Source organism: Poecilia reticulata, linkage group LG5 (genome assembly GCF_000633615.1).
Source record: "Poecilia reticulata strain Guanapo linkage group LG5, Guppy_female_1.0+MT, whole genome shotgun sequence".
NCBI classification, from domain to species: Eukaryota; Metazoa; Chordata; class Actinopteri; order Cyprinodontiformes; family Poeciliidae; genus Poecilia; species Poecilia reticulata.
In genome coordinates this window covers 26070886-26093470 of record NC_024335.1, presented here as the reverse complement: position 1 = coordinate 26093470, position 22585 = coordinate 26070886, and the positions used below count along the sequence as shown (strand labels likewise).

At 38.2% G+C, this 22585-nt stretch overlaps 1 protein-coding gene across 2 annotated transcripts in view; it reads right to left on the bottom strand.

Moving 5' to 3' along the window:
* The window catches only part of slc4a8 (solute carrier family 4 member 8), a 31439-nt gene extending 11880 nt beyond the window's left edge, over positions 1-19559 (bottom strand). For both annotated transcript variants that reach the window (XM_008410102.2, XM_008410103.2), the window contains exons 1-5: positions 19257-19559; positions 5411-5492; positions 3809-3961; positions 3314-3449; positions 1308-1468 (exon numbers count right to left, since the gene is read on the bottom strand). In XM_008410102.2, the coding sequence (XP_008408324.1) occupies positions 1308-1468; positions 3314-3449; positions 3809-3961; positions 5411-5492; positions 19257-19301 (577 nt within the window). In that variant the 5' untranslated portion in view covers positions 19302-19559. The remainder of the gene's footprint in view (positions 1-1307; positions 1469-3313; positions 3450-3808; positions 3962-5410; positions 5493-19256) is intronic.
* Positions 19560-22585: the final 3026 nt, after the last annotated feature.

Below are 22585 nucleotides of genomic sequence, written 5' to 3'. Positions count from 1 at the left end.
CATTTTCATGAGTGACAATTCTTGAAGAACGTCCACTTGAAAATGTTTTTCTTAACATGACAAACTTTAAGACACTGCCTGCGTTGGAGTGAATCAAATCTAACATGAGAAACTTTAAGGAAAAACTTATTTAAGCAAGAAAAGTTGTGAAAAAAATGCTCTGTGTGTGTGTGTATGTGTGTGTGGGCGTGTGTGTGTGCGTGTGTGTGTGTGTGTGTGTGCGTGTGCGCTTACTTGCAAGGTTTAGGTTGTTACACATATACGAGCCTCTGTAGGGACCCATAAGTGATATAGTATGCCTCCCTCCTTTGCCTTAAACTCAAGGCTTATGCCCTAAGCGTGAACATGATAGATTATACTCATTTGTTTCTGCAGTTCATTTCTGCTTGTACTCTGCAAGAGCCTTCTGCAGGCAGGGGGTGAGTACAGGTTGTGGGTTTGCAGACGCAGCAGAGAGAGAGATAAAGTTGCATCCCAATGCATTCTGTCACTTCTAGCAGCGCTAGCTGGCCATTATACAAATTAAGTTAAGCCAAAATAACAACACAAAAAATGTAATTTGTCTTTGTGCATGATGATTTTGTTTGACAATATTTGGTCAAAGAGCAACACTAAGTTTGTAGTGGAATGAAAATGTTTTCCTGTCCAAATTGTTTCTGATTTTGGTGTCTGGCATCTAAAGCAGGAGATTGTGTAAATAAAAGAAAAATAATTATGTGAGAAAGACAAACCAGGAGAGAAAAAAAACTAAAGGAATTGAACTTTCAAATGTTCAAAATGTAAATGTTACAGGACACCATTATTGATGTGCTAATTATGACATCTTAAAATTTTTTTAAGAGTAGATGCAACAAACATTACAAACTAACAAAAAGCAAAAAGGGTTGTGACCTTAACCTTTTTTTTTTTACTGTATTTGTAAAAAAAAGATGAATGAATGCCAAGTAGTTCATGTTTTATATGAAGTCAGTTAAAATATTTATGTACAGTCATTAATGTGAATCAGCTCAGTTGTAACCTCTATGAAGAAAAGTTAGAATATTGACCATGGTCAAGTTCAGCTAATGCAAAACGTTAACGTTTGCTATAAATTATTTTGATCTTGAACTAAAGAGCTCATTGAATGTGCTGGCGTCCCACTTTATATCAATAAGTCTCATTTCTACAAAAGGAAAGCACATAAAAACGGATGTTGTCCATTATTACAATGAAAACTGACTTTTTGCAACATCCGTGACAACTTTTCATGTGTCTTTTAGCATTCTGACGTTGAGATGCTGGTTTACACGCGAGAGGAAATTTCTCACCTGCTATCTCCTCAATGGAGTTGGCTCGCATGTCCAGCAGCACGCTGCCATTGATGATGCAGCTCCGCAGCTCGAACAGGCTGTGGAGGGAAAGTGTGGCGACGTAAGGCTTGCTCCACCTCTCTCCACCGTCCTCCACGTCCTCCTCAAACTTCAGCCACCTGCGGCATACAAACAAGCAGCAGATCAGGAGCTTTGCCTCAATAGAGTCCAGTTTAAATATTTCTATTTTAACCCTTGTGTGGTGTTGATGTTTTATTTAAAGTAGTGCTATGTACACAAACTGAACTGATTACTGAATTGAATCTGAATTAAAGGAAGATGATGCACGAGAGAAGCTTTTGGCTTCTCTAGTTTTATTGCTACCATCAACTCCACTTTTGTTTAACAGTGAAAGTACTTCTAGATCCCTGCTTCTGTGTTTCGTTTTATTTGTTTTGTTCTGTTGCTTCGTCCAGGCTGCTCAGGGTCAGCCTGGACGTTTCTTCCTCATAAAGATACGTGCTCAGGGATTGCTGCAAAGCTGCTCACGTTCATTCAGGAGAAGTAAATGCTCAGCGACTTGTAAGCAAAGAATCAATTATTGACATGATAAAGTAAATCATTTCCTTTCTGATGATTAATATTTTGACGGGAAATTTTGCTTACACACCATACTTCATTTTATTTATGTTTTTGGTTGAGTGTGGCTTTTATTTCTGGTTTATTTGTAGTTTTTTGTTGAAATATCTTGCACTTGCACTGAGTTTGAAAGAGTGAGCTTGCATTATTGAAAATGGTCTCAAAACCAAAATATAATTACTTGTCATGATAATTACTGGGACAATTTATGATTTATTTTGATGCAGTCAGCTGGGTTTCCTCAGATAATAAAGGTTTTACCAATTTGAATAATAAACATTCATTGTTTTACAATGAGGACTAAACTGTACATAACGAACTTTGAATCCGTCTCTATTATTTTATTGATGAACGCGACGTGGATTTGTTGAATTGGTGCTGCCTAAGTGAACTGAAGCGATTTGAACTACGGTAATTAGTTTTGCGTCAGACCTGATTTTCTTCAACGAAAAACCGGACAATAAAACCAAACACTCAAAAATGAATATCTCGATATGTAGGTGTTTGGACCTGGGGAATCATTTGCTTTTCCGTTTTGATCATTTCCTATAAGCTCTTGGCATTTTGGTTTATTCAGTTGTTTTAGTTATTTTATTCATCTGTCTTGCCCCTTTGTGCTCTAGATTGTAGTTTCTCACATTATTCTTTCCTCCTGTGTTTCTCCTTCCCTGCTGTCAGCCTGCTTAGCGGCACACCTGCTGTCCATCTCCTCTTCCTCACGTCTCTCTGATTAACTCCTTTGGTTCCCCTGCCATCAGTGTTTATATAACATTTCAGTGTTGTTCTCCTCCACTGGTTCTTTCTGTTATTCTTTGTGATGCCTCCATTATTTCACCGTCTTTGTTCCATGCCTCGTCTCTTCCTGCTTTTTCCTGCTGTAAATCATCTAATGTTTATGATCTATTTAAGCATCCTGCTTGAAAAGTTTCTCTGCGCTTGGGCTCATTGGACATTTTGCCTACATTGCTAAAATTATTTGACTGGATTATGACGCGTTTAGATTCAGAAGGCTTTTTCCTAAGTTCAAAGTTGGCTTGCTTTTATTTTATTCTCAAAAGTTTGATCAGTGCAGACCAGCTTTTGACCAGCAGCAAACTGCAAGGAGAGATTACTTTTCCTCTCCCATTTTCAGCATCGTAACAGAAGATTTGCACAATTATTTTAGAGGGGCTCAAAGGCTTGACATTAGCATGTAAATCTGAAATTCTTGTCTTTTTGAAAGTAGTATTTTGTAATTCATCTTCACACCTGGAGCGATAAATGATTCCCTGAGCTGTAAATGTAATAACCAGCTGTACATGTATGGATCTTGTTCTGCCAGCCCTGCAGTGAGACACTTTATTACAGGCTGTGTTTTCAGCTTCTCCCAGCGGAGGCTTCCTGACCTGGCCGTTTCCTTCCACTCGGCATCTTTGCCATCCTTCACACAGATCTCATCCAGCTCGGTGAACAGCTCATGGGACACGTGCTCCGCATCCTCCTCTGTGCCCAGGATGAACTGGACCCGCTGGGACGGCGTATCTGACGGAGTGAAAGAATATGAGCGAGCGAGGGAGGGAGGAGGAACACAGAGGTGAAGCTTTGTTCTCAGAGACAACACAGTCTCTTACATATGTCATGCCTTTAGATGGCAGCACATTCACTTTCACAAAAAGCTCTACACAGAAATCCAATCCTGTTCCTAATTGGGTCATTAGTGGCCTGTCAATTGTTGCCTGAAGTGCAGTGGTCGTACAACCATGTGATGAAAATCAGCAGGATTGATCTTAGTGGGAGGAGCCTGTGCGTACATGCATACGTGTGACTGTAACGAGTCATACAAAACAGTAAAAAGGAAGATCTTTATATTGACGGAGTGTGTGTGGCGATGTGTGTGTTACCATGACTGCTGCCAGCTGCCTCACTGTCCTCGCTCTGTTGTGTCGTGATGCTTCCTGCCCTTTTATCTTTCTTGCGGTGGCGGGATCCGTGGGGTTTGTGGTGCCGATGGCTCTGCCTCGGCATCCGAACCCCCACAAACAGAGTCCTGTGTCCTAAAGGGAGAGGTGAAGATTTTATTAACGTTTACTAAGAGATTGTTTTACCTGACACCGTTAGGAATCAAAAACGCGGCATTCTGTAAATTGACAGGCTGGGCGAGAGAGCCAGCCTACGGGCTAAAAGTTAACTCTGGTTCAGGTTTATAGGTGGGAGAAGTTGTTGACAGTTGTGTGAAGCTCTCCATACATCTGACCTTTATGGGTAAATGACAGAAAGAAGCTAATGCTAACAGAAAGCCACATGAAGCTTCTTCAATGCAGACAGGAAGGCCGGTCAGCTTTTGGGCCATCGAACAAACAAGTTAAATACAGGACACCTCTTAAAAAAAAAAAAGAGAGAGAGATAGGCTGCAAAAAGTTTGAGATTGATGCCACGGTTTAGCCTCAAACAGAATTAGAAAATGATGAATACCGCTTTAGTTTTTATATTCCTTTTTTTTTTTCCCGTTACTGGCATTAGTAGATGGCGTAGCTGATAATATCTGACAATATTCCACAACTGGTATCAAAGGAAGAGTCTTGAGATGAAGTTAATCCCCTAACACAGCTCAAATTACATATTATATATCTCTGCTGTTAGTTTTACATTAACAATTTTTAGCTTAACCTCACTCTTCATAGTTGATTTCTTTAAATGGGTGCTTAAAAAAATCAAAACAAAACAAAAACCACAGCAGACCAGGAAAGGACTGAATAAAGAGGGAACAGATTAGAAGAACAATGTAAACACAGTATCTCCCATATTTATGTTTCCATCCGGCCGTTTTCATTCCTGCATTAATCTCAGCAATCCACTGGCATTTTTATCAGTGGATTTCATTTTGGATGCAACAACAAGCTGAATGTCACACTTAGTTTCATTACAGCATTAAGGAACATTTCTAAAAACAGAAATATCAGGAAAATTAATACTTAATTTTTTCATTGTAAGTTTTGTTTTGTCAGTTTAATCATTTACAATTATGAAAGACTGTGATAATTTAGTAATACAAATACTTATTTACATAATGCAATCTTTTATACACTTTAAGATCTGATTTATGTACCAATTGCCCTCATCCAAATTCAAAAAACACATTGGAGATTAGTCATGCACAAAAACATAACATTAAAGTTGTGAATTATGTCAATTTAATCATCTGAAAATAGTCAAATTTCACTGATTTGTAAGCATAAAAACAGACACAAGGCCTCATTCTCCGTTTCAACACTGAAATATTAGCTTTCTTATTAAAAAGCACATACAGGCTAAAAGCATTTCTTCTTCTTCTCTGAACAAATGAATTTGTTTTACCAGACATGAAAATGCTTTTGTATGGCATCTTTATTTGTAGAATAATCTGCCAGATAGACCACAAAGAAAAACCAATGCATGCCCCCAGGAAGAGACAACCACCAGACATTTAAGATCAATGCAGTTTTCCAAATATAAATAGTTCTCACCTTCCAGCTCCTCTTTCTCATAGTGAATGTTCTTCACTGAGCTGGTTCCTCCCTGGTCCACCACCACTTCCTCATCGGGTCTCTGACAGACACAAACAGAACAGAAAGCATACAGCATGAAGTCAAAGTTCATATTTGTTCTTTCTGGAGCAGACAACACAATGCTTTTCTGCAGAATAACATCAAGTGGACATTGTTATAACTTCGAAAGAGTTATAAAGCTTTTCAAAGATGCCCTGAAAGGTCGAAACTCGATGCTTTGATCCGAACTGTTCCCTTGCAGCCTGCTTAGGTTTGTTGTTCTGCTGGAAGGCGAATGTCCACTTTAGTATAAAATCTTTACAGGCTCTAACGTGATTTTTTTTTTTCTCAAGGATTTAGCTCCATACATCAAGCAGCGTCAAGCAGCTTCTTCGTCTCTTTGAAGAGAAACAATGTGTTAGTTTTCCATTTCACATGTTTGGCATGCAGACCAAAACGCTGAAAATTTCATTTTGCCTTTTTCCAGATGTTGTCCCCTCTTGTTAAAAACAAAAATAACTTTGTACAGCTCTGTTTCAAAAGATGGGTAGACCGGAGCATTTGTGAAATGTTGAAGGCGTGACGGGATGATGTTTCATTACCTAACTCTGCTTTAATCTTCTCCATAACTTTATCCCTGACCTGTCTGCTGTGTTTTTTGGTCTTTACTAAGGTTCCCTAACAAACCTCTGAGGCATTTGCAGAACAGCTTCATTTATTCTGAGACTCAAACTTTATTTACTAATTAGATCATCTCTGAAGTCGATTGGTTTCCACAGAATTTTATTCAGAGTAAAGGGGACTGAATACAAATGTTGACCGCACTTTGTGATACAATGCATCACTTGCCTACTTATCAGTCGTGTGTTTGTGATTGTGGACGTCGCTGTCCAGAAGTTTCCTGACACCATTTTTTTTTTACACAAGCCTTTGAAATAGAAGAATCGTTTCCAGACAGTCTACGCTCCGTGTGTCTTGTGGACACGTATTAAAGTTCTTGCGGTAATTAGCAACAAACTACAGACAAATACATGTCATTTGTAACGACAGGACGAGTCATTTGGAAAATGGACAGGACTCTGCTATCCAGGGTGAAACAAATCAAATTACCAGAGCGCCACATCAATCAGCTGGACTGCTGTTGGCGAACTGCTGCAGGATGTTACTGCAGATGGTTTAACTATCTGGTGACAAGGATTTCTCAGAAATGCTGCAGTCTGCTCTGCTCGGTCTGCTGGAGTCCCGTCTTAACATCACAGGTCTTATGATAATCATAACAGGATGATATTAAAACATCATAGTGCCTGTGGAGTTGCTGTGTGACTGTGGTGACTCTGCACTGCCTTCGTGTATAATGTTCAAAAGAGTGAATATTTAAGCCAAATGTTTTAAAAATGGTTAGAGTTGTTACTAGTAGAGTTAATATGTACTAAGAAAAACAGGAGAAAGTATACCTGCATGCTAAAAAATGTAAATACAAGCAACGTCTTTAACTGCAGCCGATAATTCAATTAATGCTTAAAAGCTGCTCAGTTCACTGATCTTGCACTGCAGCTTCACATTCTTAAATCTCCAGAGTGGCGCTTTGCAGCTGGTTTGAGGTTTATCTCTTAAAACAGATTCCTGTGGTCTTTGCTTTCTCCATTCTTCACACATCAGGCCCTGAATTCTCACCTTTGACATCACATTTATGATGACATTTGATCTGATGTCTCCTTAGGAAGCAAACCACTCTCACAGTGTCTCATCTTTATATGTCAACTTATCTGAATACTCATGCTCCTTTTATAAGGTTTTACTTTACAAATCAAGAAATGCAACATTCATACACATGCACTTAAATAAACTGTGGTTGTTTACATACTTCTTTTTCTGGCTCTTCTCCTTTGTTGTAACATGCAGTTTTATAGCCAAGGGGCAGTCAGTTATCTACGTCATTCTGCACAATAATTGCTACACTGGTAAAGATACAAACTCCTTCAGATCCACATATGAATCCTGCAAAGACGCCACCATGTGCTGCAGCTATTAGACACAGTTTCAGATATTTGTTCTGCGTGTAGAAATGGTCAAGTTCAAGTGAAAAGTTAGCAATGCTTTTTTCATTTTGAGACTGCTTATATGGAGGACCAAAACTGACATAATAAAAAACAAAAGCATAAATATATATTTTGTTTTTCCTTTCCTCTATACATGCGCTGTCATCAAAAAAGAAAATGTATATCATAGGTGTACATGCATTTTTTCCATAGCTGTGCTATGCTAAATGACCGTGGACAAGGCACTAAACTTTAAGTCGCCTAGTGATTGATGGATGAGTAAATGAATCTGTGTTTGTGATTGTGTGAGTTTAGCTGTGGTGTAAAGTGTTTGAGTGATTAGACCAATATAAAGTTTTGTCCTTTTAAAAAATATGTAATCGACATGAAAACATGGACAGGATATGCAGTGATAAATTATTTGTCTGGAATATAAATTCCCAGAAGGAACAAACTGACTTTTAGGGTCAAAACTTTGTTTTAAGATTTTGGATAAGTGCTGGGTACTGTCTCTAAATATAGCAATTTTTGTTTTTGCTTTTGGACATCGCCCTCTATCATGAGCACACAATGTTTGTAAAATTTTCAAATCTAGCTCCACCTAATTTGCAGGCTTGTTCCATCTGGAGCCGGTTTTGTGCTTTCTTTCTCATTCACAAAGCACCATATAAGTGCATTGGGATTTCATTTTCTTTCCATGACTGAGCACTTCATTATCCCAAGAGAGTTCTGTCGTTTAAAAGAATAAAGCTTCTTAATTAGAAAGGCATACTTTGACCGATGTCTGAATCTGATTTGTGGTTTTATGCAGACGAGGAAAGTGTGACAGCAGGAAAAGAGTGCATTTCCAACTCTGCACAATGTAATAAATTTGAACAAACTACTTCCACGTGATATTCATGCGTCAGAATAACAGGCAGCAGTTAATGCTCAGGACACCACATAAACACAAACATTCTTACTTAATAATTTTAAGTCTTTTTGAAAGAAGTACACTAAAATCTTAGTTATTTTAGTTTTCACATCTTTGTCAGGATCTGAGTTTTTTTGTCATGTTTTGAATTTAGGTTTTGTCTGTTTTTAGTTATTCTTGGATATTCCTCCTATAGTTTTTGGCTCATGGTGCCTTAGGCCTGGACTACAAGGCAGGATTAGTGATTCATTGAGGTTAAACAGTGTTTGCAATAACTGCCAATGAGTCATTTGCATCATGGCTGAGGAATTTTGGTCCAGTCTAATCAGGAAAATGTCTTTATTTCGGCTCCATTGGCGGGTGTTTGAGCATGGTCAACTTTCTCCTTCAGTGTTTCCTGCAAGAAAGCAGAAGTCATGGTTCCATCATTTATGGTAGGTCGTCCAGGTTTTGAAGCAGAAAAGTAGACCATCACCATGTTTGACTGTCTAGGTGATGCTCTTATTTTGAAATGCTTTTAGGTTTATGTATGATGAACCAGGATGCATCTTCCTGAAGTTTGTGTTGCCAGGACACAGAATATTTTCCTCGATCTGTAACCTCAACACTGTACTGCAGAGACGTTTTTATGCAAATTTGAGTCCTGGAGTAATTTGGTAGGCCATCACTTCTGGGAAGATTTGTCATTCTTCAATGTCTTATTCATTTGTGAATAATAAAAATAAAAATAAGTTTGCTTCGAACCTCCTAATTGATCGGTTCTTTTAATAAGCTTTCATAATCCAGGGTCAGTAACCTCCGGAGTCCTCTAGGGGACATGCAGGATTTTTTTCCCTTGCAAAACTTTTGCCATTTTCATGTGCAGTTCCAGCTCAAACTTACACAAACAGACATAAACATGCAGTGAATAAATCAATTTTCAATCAATTTTTTGCACCAAAGAGTTAATAATGAACACGATTTCACTGAGGTTATTTAAATGTGTATATATAGTTGACATTTTAAATCAACATTTGTGACTCTATACAAAATAGATCAGAAAATATTGCAGGAAGCATATTGTGAGGGAACGCAAAAGAACGTTTTTTCCCCACGTCCCCTAGAGAGCTCAGCAGTAACCAAATGATGAAACCCACCTTTGTTTTAAAAGTTAAACATGATTTTCAACATTGAGCAGCCGCCCAACGGTTATCCATCTTGCCATGTTCGTTTATTGAAAAGTGCACGTTTATTCATACTTTTCTGCTGAATCAGGTCATTTACTTTAGTCATAATGTCACCATAGTGACATTATGACAAGCTGACCACCTGGGAATTAAATTTACATTATCTGGGAGTAATCTCAAATGGGTAAGTTGTAAAGTTTTAAGACAAATTAAAACTTTAGGGTTTAAAAGTTTTAATTTGTCTTAGGGTTAGGGCTTCTTGCATGTAAATTTTGCATTCACATGCATTTACATGCAAAATGGCTGCATGTAAATCGTAGCTTCATTTTCACTATTAAGCATTCAGCATCTCGGGTTGAGTGAACCATCTGCAAAGCGTAGCCGGAGAGTCGAAAATGTATTTATAAGCTCACTGCATTGATTCATAAGCCATCTGATGGTAAGTCTGCCTCATGGTGTTTTATGTTGCTTTTAGATGAGTTATGCCTTTAACCACCATTTTACCTTGAGGTCACGTTCTTCATCGCTCAATCTTACTGAACTCACCATAATTAATTTAGAAAGGAACACATCTGTCACTCAAGTGTCACGGTGTAAGAAATCTTTGATAACTGAATTGTGACAAGACAAGTAATGTCTTGCAATAATTATTTTACATAAACAGCAAGTTATCTTTAATTCTAGATCAGTAAAAGCATCACATTCTGATTTCAAGCAGTTTTACCAACTAGTCAAATCTCCCTGTACTCTGAAATTGTAGTTCAGATTCTCCTTCAGAAACACAACTGTGTTTATCAGTGTCTGCAGCTGTGCTGGTGAGCCCGGGCTCCTGCGTATTGTTTTTCAAATCAAGCTTGAGGCATCAGAATTAGAGCTTTACCAAGTTACACTGATGCTCTGCAGGAGGGAGCAGATAAAAAAGCAACTCTAAAAGCTTTCTGTCCCAGAATGGGTGGCAGAGTATCACATCTGATCAATCTGGATCAATTTGGTCTAAATAAAGGGAAGAAATAAATGGAGGAGGACGAAGGTTAACACTCTGTAACCATTAGGTAATGGAAAAGAAAACAAGACCATCACAATAAATGTAATTCCTTATGCTATTATCTAATTATGTGGTCCATATATCCATTCATCCGTCATTGTCAAGCTGGTTTTGTACTGACAAACTAAAAATAGTTAGTAAAGGAGAGGACTTTGGTCACTTTAAAGTAAATAAGTGTAGAATTTTTAAATGATAAATAGGAGCGCTGCTGGATGTTGCACTTTTCTTTACATGTTTGTTAAGACGGCCGCTGTTACACGGGTCACAGTTCAGTAACGACACCTTCTTAACCCGTTCATGCCACTGAGTGTATTTTTAGCAGGTTAATGGTTCCCTGTCATTCGTGTCTCACTTCCCCTTGTGTCACATTAAGTATTTTAGTTAATTTAGAAGCTCATGATGCACTTCTGAGATTGTGTTTGTCTCTGCTGCTGAACACATCTGCGACCCTCAAAGCATGAACGCTCACAGGGAAAATAATCCGCGTGTCGCCACCAGATTCTATCACCTGGCAACCGTCCCTTTTGTCTTCCCTCTTGTCCTTAGCTGGGTATCAGCAGCAGCAGCAGCAACTTCTGGATGTGGTTTATGACTCATGCAGATTAGCGCCTCCGTGCCACAGAACTCACACAGAGCTGGACCCAAAATGGCTGCATGCCCTTGAGGTTCTGCCCTTTATGGGCATGCTGGAGCCAACAGGGGCACATGCACACAGGGGAATCCTTGTTTCCAGAGAAAATCATGTGATACAGGGAGGAACTGAAGACAAACTGTGATGTGGATTCAAAGAGTTTAAACTTAACTATATTCTCAACAAAGGGATCCTGCTCCGTCTATTTTTTTACCAGAACATTACATGCTGATTTTAATACTTGGTTATTATTTGAAGATTATATAACTTTCATTGGTCTGAATTTAGCTAAATCAAAGGTTGCTCAACTCAAGCATTTGAACAATTGTAAGGAAGTCATGAAAGAAATAAGTTTCAAAAAATACTTAAAGGCGATTGGTGCTTTTCCATTGGAAGCTTTCATTCACATTTTTAACATAAGCTGTAATTTGGAGGGTATATCATAAGCATTTCAGTATTTATACAAACATACATGAGCTTTAAATTTTACTGTTTTTAATCGCATATTCACATTTGGGTTGTTTGTGGTCTAATTTACTATGCCTGGCAAAAATGGTTGTCAGAAACTGAAGCTTTAATGTATTTGATTGGTATCTTTATGCAACAGCCCAACAAAAAGTAGTACATCGTTTTAACAAATTTAAACGCTACATGATTTCCATGTTGCTGTAGGAATATCTGAAATGTGTGGTGTGCAAAAAAACAAACAACAACTTGTGACTTTTAGCTTTCTGATTAAAACAACAGAATAAAACTATGTTTTCCTTCAACTCCAGAGTTATGCACTGCTTTCTGTTTGTCTACATCATACAGTTTCAATAGAAACATGGTAGTTTGTGGTTGCGACATAATTAAATGTGAGAAGGATACAGCTAACTTTTCTGTTAGCCATATCCTAACCATCTTTCTTTTTGTATGATGCATCTTTGGGCCCACAACACTGACTCCTAGGATGACTTTAGACTGTCTCATCTCAAGTCTCAGCATGTGAGAGCCAAAAATAGAGCAATGCCATCAATCACCAAGAGATTCAAAGATGCACAGTGTTTTCCAGTAAAGCACCAATGCACTAAAAATATGCTGGATTCCCAGAATGGTAATGAAAAGTAAAGTTACACAAGTGTCCTATTTTTGATGCCGAAAAATCTCCCATTCATGCAGAGAAAGCATGCATAACATTCACGCAGGGGTTTTGACAGAAGAACTAAAGAACTGATACACAGTAAGAAAAAGAGGAGCATTTGTTACATAATTCACAAAAAATTCTCCCTTGTGAGTTTATGTTTTATTGTAAAAATGTTTTCTCGTCAATTTCCTTCCTACAGCCTCACTTCCTGGAATTTTATATTTGTTTAAAAACAACATTGCCGACAATGCAAACGGAGAGTCCGGCTGCGTTAAAGTAAAACACATTCAAACTGGTTGAGCAACAAGAATTTGCATCCCTGTGTCCCGACTAAGTGGGGCAATCGATGTGTTCTATCAAAATGTCCTCACGCTCTATATGCACCATGAGAGGAACCAGGCTCCACACAACACTGAATAATTATTTCTGCTATATCTATTTCCAATGTCAAACAGCAGGTAAAAAGCACTGAAATTAATATTTATCATTAACCAAGAAATCATTACTGATATCAATTTGTTATAAAAGTATTACTGATTGCACTTTAAAAATTAACTTTAAAAGTAACTTTATGTTATTAAAGGTAAAGTTTAAACAGTAATAATTTCTTGGTTAATGTCAAGTTGTCATAAAGACATTTTGAATAATGTCAACTTTGTATTAAAAGTGTCATGATTTACCGAATGACGCTTTATGACAACAGTCATAAATATTCAGGAAGGCCTATTAATGTTCATGACAGGTGTTATGTCATGTTTATGAAAGTGTCATGACAGTCTTATTCACCCCCCTTCAAATAAAGTGTTACCAAAAACTTTCACAATAAATCAGATGAGCGTATCTTCAAAACAGTAATTTTCCTTTGATCAAGCCGTTAAAATATTCAAATGCTCATAATTTGCCAAAAAAAAAAAAAAAATCAGTGTAATATTCCTTGAAAGGGAATCCAGTTTCTAATAAACTTTGGTTCCCTAAGAAGAGGCTGCTTCATTCTGGAAAAGCACGAGAATTACAGCGCGGTGATCTACTTGATGCGTAGCTAACCCAAACCCACTGGGTGGAGGCGTCCAGAAGATCTGATTTCAAATAGCTGCACAACAGGATTTGCACACATAGTTAACTCACAGGGATAATAGTTTGATACAGTGGTATTTTGCAGGATTATTTAGATGTTACTGTAAAACATTTTTGGTAAATTTTAGATCTGAAACTTGGTGACCTAATGGTTCTGATAGCTGCTTTATTTTATTTTTTTTTAGTTTTTTCCAAAATTGTGATATGTATAAATGTTTACATTTTCTGGCTGAGCCGTAGCAATGCTGCTTCAATATTTTATGCAACGACCGAAGACTATAATCTTAGTTTCATTAGAGCGCAAGGCATTAATGTCTTTTGTCCCTGAGAGCATTTTCGGACGTGGATTTGTCTTTTTTTCTTTTTGGGTAATGGATTCTTTCAGCCAATATTGGCACAGGACTTGTTTTACTGTAGATAATGACCCTCTGTAGCCCGTTTCTGCCGGTATCTTCAAAACAACTTTTTATTTTATTCTGGGGTTGATACACTCATCTTTCACCAAAAACACATTCATCTCTTGGACACAGTGCCTGTCTCTTTAATGAACTGCATTGTACCTGGAGACTTCTGTATAGTTTACTCTTGATCATTATTGATTGAGCAGATCAATGCGTCACATTTGGGTGTCTAGAAATGTTACTCAAGGATGAATCAGACCTGTGAAGGACTACAGTTCTCTTCCTCATGCAGAGTTTGATTTCTTCACATTTTGTTCATGACGTCACATATTGAAGCAGTGCATGGTGCTCTTAAATACAAGGTTCTGCTATCGTCGTTTGAAGATTTTACCACATCATCTGTAAATGGGGGCAGAGATCATTTTTTAAGGCAAAAATGCAACCACCACTTCATATTGTGTCACATCTACAGTACCCAAGTTTCATCAGCTAATCTCCACCAAACGCCTCCTTATTTTCCTTCTCGAAGCCAAACCAGCTACTTGCTCCATCCTTGAAACTTCCTAAGCTGACAGCAGGAACACAGATCCTGACTCTAACAACTGGGCCTGTCACTTCCTGAACAGAGTTTGGCGTCTGAGATCCAAGACTGGCACTTCGTAACATGTCCTCGGGCAGCTGCTGCCCCCGCTCGCATCGCTGCAGTGTTTCCAGCTCACTGCTATAAGAGACACAAGAGACATATCTTCACTCCTAGGAGGGCTGAACATGAATGGATGAAAATAAGAGGTAATGGTATAAGTGAAGACAGGAGAGAAGGAGGCTGGAGAAGATGGAAGGAGAGGGGCGGCTGTTTTGACTGCTTCAGCCCACGGGTAGCATGAGTCACCTCATTCTGCTCCACACATACAAGTCTGCCTCCAATTGTTTTCTTTCTACAAATATTAGCAGGATTTATGGGTGGGGAAAACAGCAACACTCTTCACAATTAGAACTGCTGAGTTGTTAATCAAATTATGAAAATTAAAAACAACAAAAGCTGTGTCAAAGGTGGTCAGTGGTGCTGCTTAAAAGGTCTTGGTAACACTTTATTTGAAGGGGTGTGCATAAGACTGACATGTCACTGTCATAAACATGACATAACACCCGTCATGAACATAAAGAAGTCTTTATGAATGTTTATGACAGTTGTCATGAAGTGTCATTCGATAAATAATGACACTTTTAATGCAAAGTTGCTCTAAAAGTTGCATTAAAAGTCCATTTAAAATGCCAACTTTGCATTAAATTATCATAATTTACAAAATCTTTCAAAGTTGGCACTTTTAATGGACTTTCAAAGCAACTTTTAGAGCAACTTTGCATTAAAAGTGTCATTATTTATCGAATGACACTTCATGACAACTGTTATAAACATTCATAAAGACTCCTTAATGTTCGTGGCAGATGTTATGTCATGTTTTTAACAGCGTCATGTCAGTCTTATGCACATCCCTTCAAATAGTGTTACCAAGTTTTTTTTTTGTTTTTTTTTTTAACAAATGCTGAGCAGATTTTTACACAGACTGTTTGATCATCACAGCACCGAGAAAGTCAGGAAAACAAGAAAAAAAGGAAAACTGAACTTCAGAAAAGAGTCACTGATGCTTATCAAGACAGAAATAGTTACAAAACCATCTTTCTTATTTATAAAGTGATTCTGTACAAATGGAGGAAATTCAGGGTCATTGTTACCCTCAGCTTGTGAGCTGCTTTAACAAAGATCACTTCAAGATCAAGGCTTTTATTGTGTGAAGCCTGAAAGAACTCGGTGTAACTTTTACATAACTGCGTCACATTGCCTAATGTTAATATTTGCAAGTTCACCAGTGGAAAGCGGAAACAATGGTGCGCATGACAAAGCCAGGGAATTTTTTTGTTTTTTATCATGCTCCCCAGACAGATTTCTGAAGTATTATAAGTTTGCAAGGGATCACATGGACAAGGCAGGATGCTGCTTTATTAAACAGTTTGTGATACAACCAAAACAGAACATTCTTTGGTTGAAATGTGACTTTTTTTTTTTTTTAATGGAGGGAAAACACGACGTTCCAGCTCAAGAACCACATGCTATCTGTTAACATCAGGCTGATGCCTCGGTCATGTAATGCTCTATCTGCTCCAGATCATATTATTATCATGGATAATAACAGGTGTAACTGGCCTAACATGATGCCAGGCAACATTATTGGTGCTGATGTGCACCAATAATTAATGTGTCAAATTAGATTTCTTTTTTTTTAATCTACAGGATAATTTGCAGATAAAAGTCAGTGTCGCTTCTAATTTGCCAAACTGGACTAATTTCACAAATAGAAAAAAACATTATTTCATATAAGTGACATGTCTTAAATCTAAGAGACGTATGATCTTCTTGACATCCTTCAAAACATGTCAAAGTTTCTCTGAATGAGTAAGAAATTATCCTTTCTAAAACCAAACTCCAGTGATGAGATATAGAGCAACAAATTGTTTCTAAAATTCAGAATTTAAAACAAAAATTTTTTATGCACAATATTTTTGATATAGCACTATAATTGTACCAAAAGTCTAACATTGTTTGGTTGATCTGTCCCTCCTGATGTCTCCCATCTGATAAATGATCCTACTGAGCTGGGCTCTGCTCTGGACAGAAGGAACCAAAAAACTTGAGAATAAAATATTCCCAACTGAGTTAGACCCAGACCTATAATCGCCTTGTAAGTTTGCAACGCAGCTTTGCTACACTTTACACTTTACACCTAATTTTGTGTAAATGTCCTGCAGGATTTCTGCTTTGTATTTGCTTCACGTGTTGAACATGAATTCTGTTTGACTTTGTTTCTAAATTGAAGAATAATCCCCTCATATTAAGACCACATTTTAATCCATAGTGATGATCCACAAAGTCGAGCCCGTTTTGACATTTTCCCCTCGATATAAAACCTCCCTTTGATCTGTGGTTGTAGAGTAGAAAAAGTGTAGCGTCTTTATTTTGTCTTCTTAAAGCTTTGGGGGGAAACCTTCTATTTTCAAGAAAACTTTTTCAGGAATTACAAGAAGCATTTAGTTTAGCCTCTTTTGAATGAATGAAGTTAGTGAAGTTTTATAAAGTAGCTGTAAACTCACATATGTAATATTAGATCATTTTCCTCTTTCGTTAAGCAACCAAATGTTTTATTTTCAACCTTTTACGGTAAGTTAATTGTTTACATAAATGTAACAAGTAGCAATCATCAAATTTAAAACAATATAAAGTTGTAAATTTTCAATCTTGTACAGCCTTATTTTTGCCTTCAGGTATGCCACATAACTACATTCATTTAATATATGGAGGGATATACTGAGTGCTACTTGCATACCAATGTGTACAGCTGTACTGTCCAGAGTTCACATTCAGTCAGACTTGCTTATGGAGCGCTCCAGCTAAATGGAAACTGTGCCAATAAACTGATTAAAACCAAAGTGCGGGACACATGCCAAATAACTGTAAATGCAGTAGAACTGTAAATGCAGTAAAACAGAGAAATGTAACAGCAAACACACACGGTATGTTAACGGTGCACGAGATATTTACACAAGTCCATTAAAAAGTCAATCTTTTTGTCTCTCTGATATTAAATCATTCAGCTTTTCTTGGTTTAAGTCAATTAGGATCAACAAAATGAATTATGTCAAAATGCTAGAGCTATGAGAACAATCTAATCTAATTCATCTGCATCTAATTCAGAGGTTTATACACTTCCATTTGTTTTTTTGTAGAATTGCGTTTGAACTCTATTACTCTGGTCAGAGGATTCGGATATGTTCCCACAGGCTTCGCACGGACAGTGTGCTGAAAATTTGACTCATTCCTTCTCACAGAACCGCTGCAACAGTCGGGTTTGTAAGCAGCTTTCCTCGCACGCACCTTTTCAGCTCAGCCCACAAAATTCTAGTTTTGTGACCAAAGACAATTATTTCCTTGTGCTGAGGCAAATTTTCAACTAATTTGGTGGTTTGTAGCGTTTGTCAAGTCATGGTCCAGATAGAAGACTCAGCTTCTTCAAATGTTGCTTCAATATCTCTGCATAATGCTCTTTCTTTGAAAACTGCAGCAATAGTTACACAGAAAGATTCCAGTATGTCAACACTTTTTAAAAACATTCACCACCAACAACTGTGCCACATTTAAAGTAACTGAGATTGCCATTCTTTTCATTTTGGTGCACAGTTTGAACTTTTAATGTTTTGGTGTCCTCTGGCTACAATTTCTACATGTCTGAGGGAAATTGAGAATAATAATATGCAAATAATAATAATGCACGTAATTGTTGGCATTTGTTCAAATAATAATATGCAGATAGAAGTCCCATGGGAAGACCAGTTTGTCACCTGGGTATCTCATTGGCTGTGGCCGTAGTAAGTGGGCATTACAGCATGTTCCAGGTGAAAAAGAGTTGCAGGAAAAGCAGACTGCACAACAGTCCAGGTGTTTCAGATAGGCAGCCTTACACACATAACAATAAGGTTGCATAATTTTCTTCAAGGGTGACGCTCAGAGGCCATTTCTCCCCCTGGTCTGAAAGCGCTCCATTGATATCTGAGACTCTCCAGCTCAGTTCTGGTTCTTCTCCGCCTGTTTCCTGCACACGGACAGGATGTTAGTCTAACACACCGTGATGACATGACTGTTGAGGTACAGCCTGCAACAAGTCCATTAAACTATTATGCAGCAGAGAAAAGTGGAAGGGGGACCTATAACAGGGTACTGGATGTCCCCGCTTCCCCAGTTTAAGTCACACTGTCTGTCATGCTCTCACTGAAAGTAGAGAGAGCTCCGTATGAAACACGGTGAAGGAATGGCGTCAAGGTCATTTGGGGGGTAATTACTAAATAAACACATCTCCAAAAGAAATAAATAAAAGGCCCAAATCCTATTCTCCTTCCTCACAGCACGTGACCCCCAGGGGACGAGCAGTTGACTTTTATTAATGCACAGAGAGCGTGCTCAGCGGACACCCTTCTGTCCCTAATCAATAACTCTCTGCGCTCTCCCAGTAATGTGGCCATGACGTCTCCATCCAGAGGACACGCGTTAATGTATGCCTGAGCCGTGGTCTCAGCAGCTGAGGTCCGCCTGTGCAATGCAACGTGACGCGATCTCAGAACCGATGCACGTGCTGGCACCTCGCAAAAAGACAACATCAACAATCCCCGTTCTGTCACGAGCGCGACACGGTTCAGCACATCACGGTCCTCGGTGACGTGCGGGAGCGTTCTCTAAGTTAACGCACAGTGGTGGGGGGGGAATAGTTAAGAAAATGTGAGAACTCTCCATTTCTGAGTTTGTTTCCGCTCAGATCAGTTCCAGCTGTTGGACGGTGCACCTGCTCGCTGCGCTGCACTTTATGAAGCAAAAATCCACTTTACCTGGTAGCACAGTAAACTCTGCGGGTCGTTCTCGGACACGCTCATGGCTCCCGACTTCACGCTGCCGGCGTTCACCGAGTGGAAAGGTGAGACTTTCACTGAGTCAGACTGCCGTCCGCCGCCGTCTTACAGGACGAGCAGAAGGAGCGGTCACGGGCAACTGGATGCGGCCGCAGCTTTTGTCACCCCACACATGCTGACAAATGACATCTCTTTCACATGACGAGGGAAATGATTATTTTGTCTCTCTCTGTTAAGTGATGATCTCCGAGCCGCGCCTCCAGCTCCCCTCCCCTCCTGTCCTGCCTGACAGAGCAGGATGCAGACAGCATCACTGCGCCCTGAGCCAATCAGAGCGCTGAGACACTGCTGCTAACCAGTAAAGCCAATGAGTCCATACAGCAGCTTCATCGTACACGGTGTTCGCTTTAAAAGCTTCAGCGTTTCCGCTGCTGGATGCAGTTACCACTGTGCGTAAGTTTCAGGGGCCGCCGGAAGAAAACGAAACGCTTTGCGTTCAGCAAAAGACTGTTCCATCCGCATAATCATCAAAAGAAACACACATTGAAACTAAAATCAAACTGTACCAAAAAAAGACAAACAAAAAAACGTTTTAATGAATAGACCGTGCACAAAGGTGATACTATTTTCTCCTTTTAAGGTTTCCTTTTATATATATTTTGTTTTCAAATGTTCAAGATTACTACAATTTAATACAGATAAAGATAACTTCAGCAAATTCCAACTGCTTTCAAATGATGGTTTTATTTATTGAGGGTGGGGGAAACAACTATTCAAACTTAACTTTAACTTGTGCAGAAATTAAATTGCCTCTTAAACCTAACAACGTAGAAACAAAGGCATTTATGTCCACGAATCTGAAATCAGTTGTCACAAAGCTAGGAGGCTTTGACCAAGTGAACTGCAGTGAGAGTTATCCAGATAAGGAGAAAACATTGAACACCATAAAGCCTTCCTAAGAGTTGCCTATTCCAGAACTACATTGATGGCTCATCACAGTTAAGCACTGTGTTCATAATTTCAGGAATCTGGGATAAAATGTCATCTATGATAAGGTCCCAAAGTCAAAACCACTTCAGATCAAAAAGAGTACAAACGCGCATACAGCCAAAAAAGTCTTGATGATCCCAAAGACTTTTGGGAAAAGATTCTGAGGACAAGATAAAAAATGTGAAATTATTTATAAGGTTTGTGTCCTGATAAGATATGGAGAATTACACATCACACAAAAAGAGCATCATACCAAACTTCAAACATGTTTGTGGCAGTGGGTTGTTCTGAGGCTGCTTTGCTGCTTCACCACCCTGGTTTGTAATCATGGCTGTAAAAATGTGATCAAAGTTCATGATGCACTCAAAGCTATAATTTTACTCAAAACCTCATGCCATTTTAGAGTTATCAGCTAAACTTTACCTTTAATAACATAAAGTTACCTAATTTTTAAAGTGCAATCAGCAAGTAAAAGTGTCATAATTTACCGAATGACGCTTTATGACAACAGTCATAAATATTCATGAAGACTTCTTCATGTTCATGACAGGTGTTATGTCATGTTCATGACAGTGTCATGTCAGTCTCATTCACCCCCCTTCAAATAAAGTGTTACCGAAATGTTCAAGACAAGACATTTGAAGAATGCACCAGCTTTACTCTAGATATGTTGCCGTATATTTATTAAAGCCTTCACTGTAAATAAAATATTACAGAAGATACTGATCTATGGTAACTGAGAATTTACACTGACAAGAAAATGGAAAGCAGTCAGCAAGATGTGAGTCATAGGTAAAAGATAATCTGATTTATCTTACTTCTTGAACGGAAATAATCATAACTCACATAAATGTATTTCAATATTTTCAAATTCCGTGGAGAGAAATTGATATCTAGCAGCTCAAACTGTGTTAAATCCTACCTCACAATGTCATGGGACACCCATAGAGGTTTTTGCCTGTCTGAACTGCTTGTTGCTCTGTCGGGGGAAATAAAGTCATAATATTCTGGCTTACTGCTCTACACAAAATGCTGTATATTTGGAAAAGGTAACGCAGCTTTAAGATGTGTGCAAGGCTAATTCCTTATGTTTCATAAATCTGCAATATATCATCTTAACCCATAAACTTAATTTTAGAAATCCTAATCAAAAAAGCTGTGTTTCTATGAAAAACATTTTAATGACATCAGTTATTAAGGGGATTAGCAGTACAGCTCAAAGTTATTTTTATATGCTATGAAAATATTTTATAAAACCTTGATTGTAGAAGTCAATTCAAGACTTAAAATTTCTATAAGAAGAAAAAAAAGGAAAAAAACAAAACCCCAACAATAATAATACTTTTCTGCGATATTTAACTAATAGACGTATAGAAACTGCGAGTTCATTCAGAAAAAATACTTGCCAAACAAGTTTTTTGTTCCAGAACAGGAAACTACACAGAACTCATTCTAAAGCCTCGATCGCCCCCTTGTGGTGAAATGCAACTTAGTTCAAAACACATTTATGTGTTAAAGAAAGAAAGCGTATTTTGCTTATATCGACGATGACGTCACGTTTTTTGAAACAGAAAAAAAAGATGAAATAATAAAATAAAAATAATAATTAAAAAAAAACATAAAAATATATTTAAAACAGGAATGCCAGCCTAATGTATCCATGTATTATTTTGCATTTGAGCTCAATACTTGGGTGGGCTTTCTATTGCATGAATTACTGCATCAGTGTTTTGTGACATGGAGGTGATCAGCTTCTGATTTTTCTGAGAGGTTACTTTAATCGCGACCTACAGGTGTTTCTCTTCTGGTTCAGGTCAGGCCAGTTCTCTGGTCAATAAAGTTTGGTCAATGAACCCGCATCTGGTACCTTTGGCAGTGAGGACAGGAGCCAAGTCCTCCTCTGAAAAACAAAATCAACATCTCCATAAAGCTTGAAATGGAAGATTGGGGATTCCCACTTCGATCTGGGCAGATTCCCTTTCTGTTTTTGCCTCAGTGTAATGGAAGGAAGTGTGCAATATTTCACAGGAGCCATTTACTGGTCCTTTGGATGTTGATGGTACTTTATTGACAGCTGATCAGATGCTGCTTGATGATGTTTTTATAAGAATGACTTTAACATATTCTATTCTATTCTGTTCTGTTCTATTATATTCTATTCTAGTATATGTTGTGATACCCTTAAATGCCCAGCAGATGGTAATAGAGGAAAAATAACACTTTTAGGTCAATCACCAGCTACTACAGGCAATAAATAAAATATGAAAGTTCTAAGAGGTTACACCAGCATCTTTATCACTCACTGATCTGCAATTGAT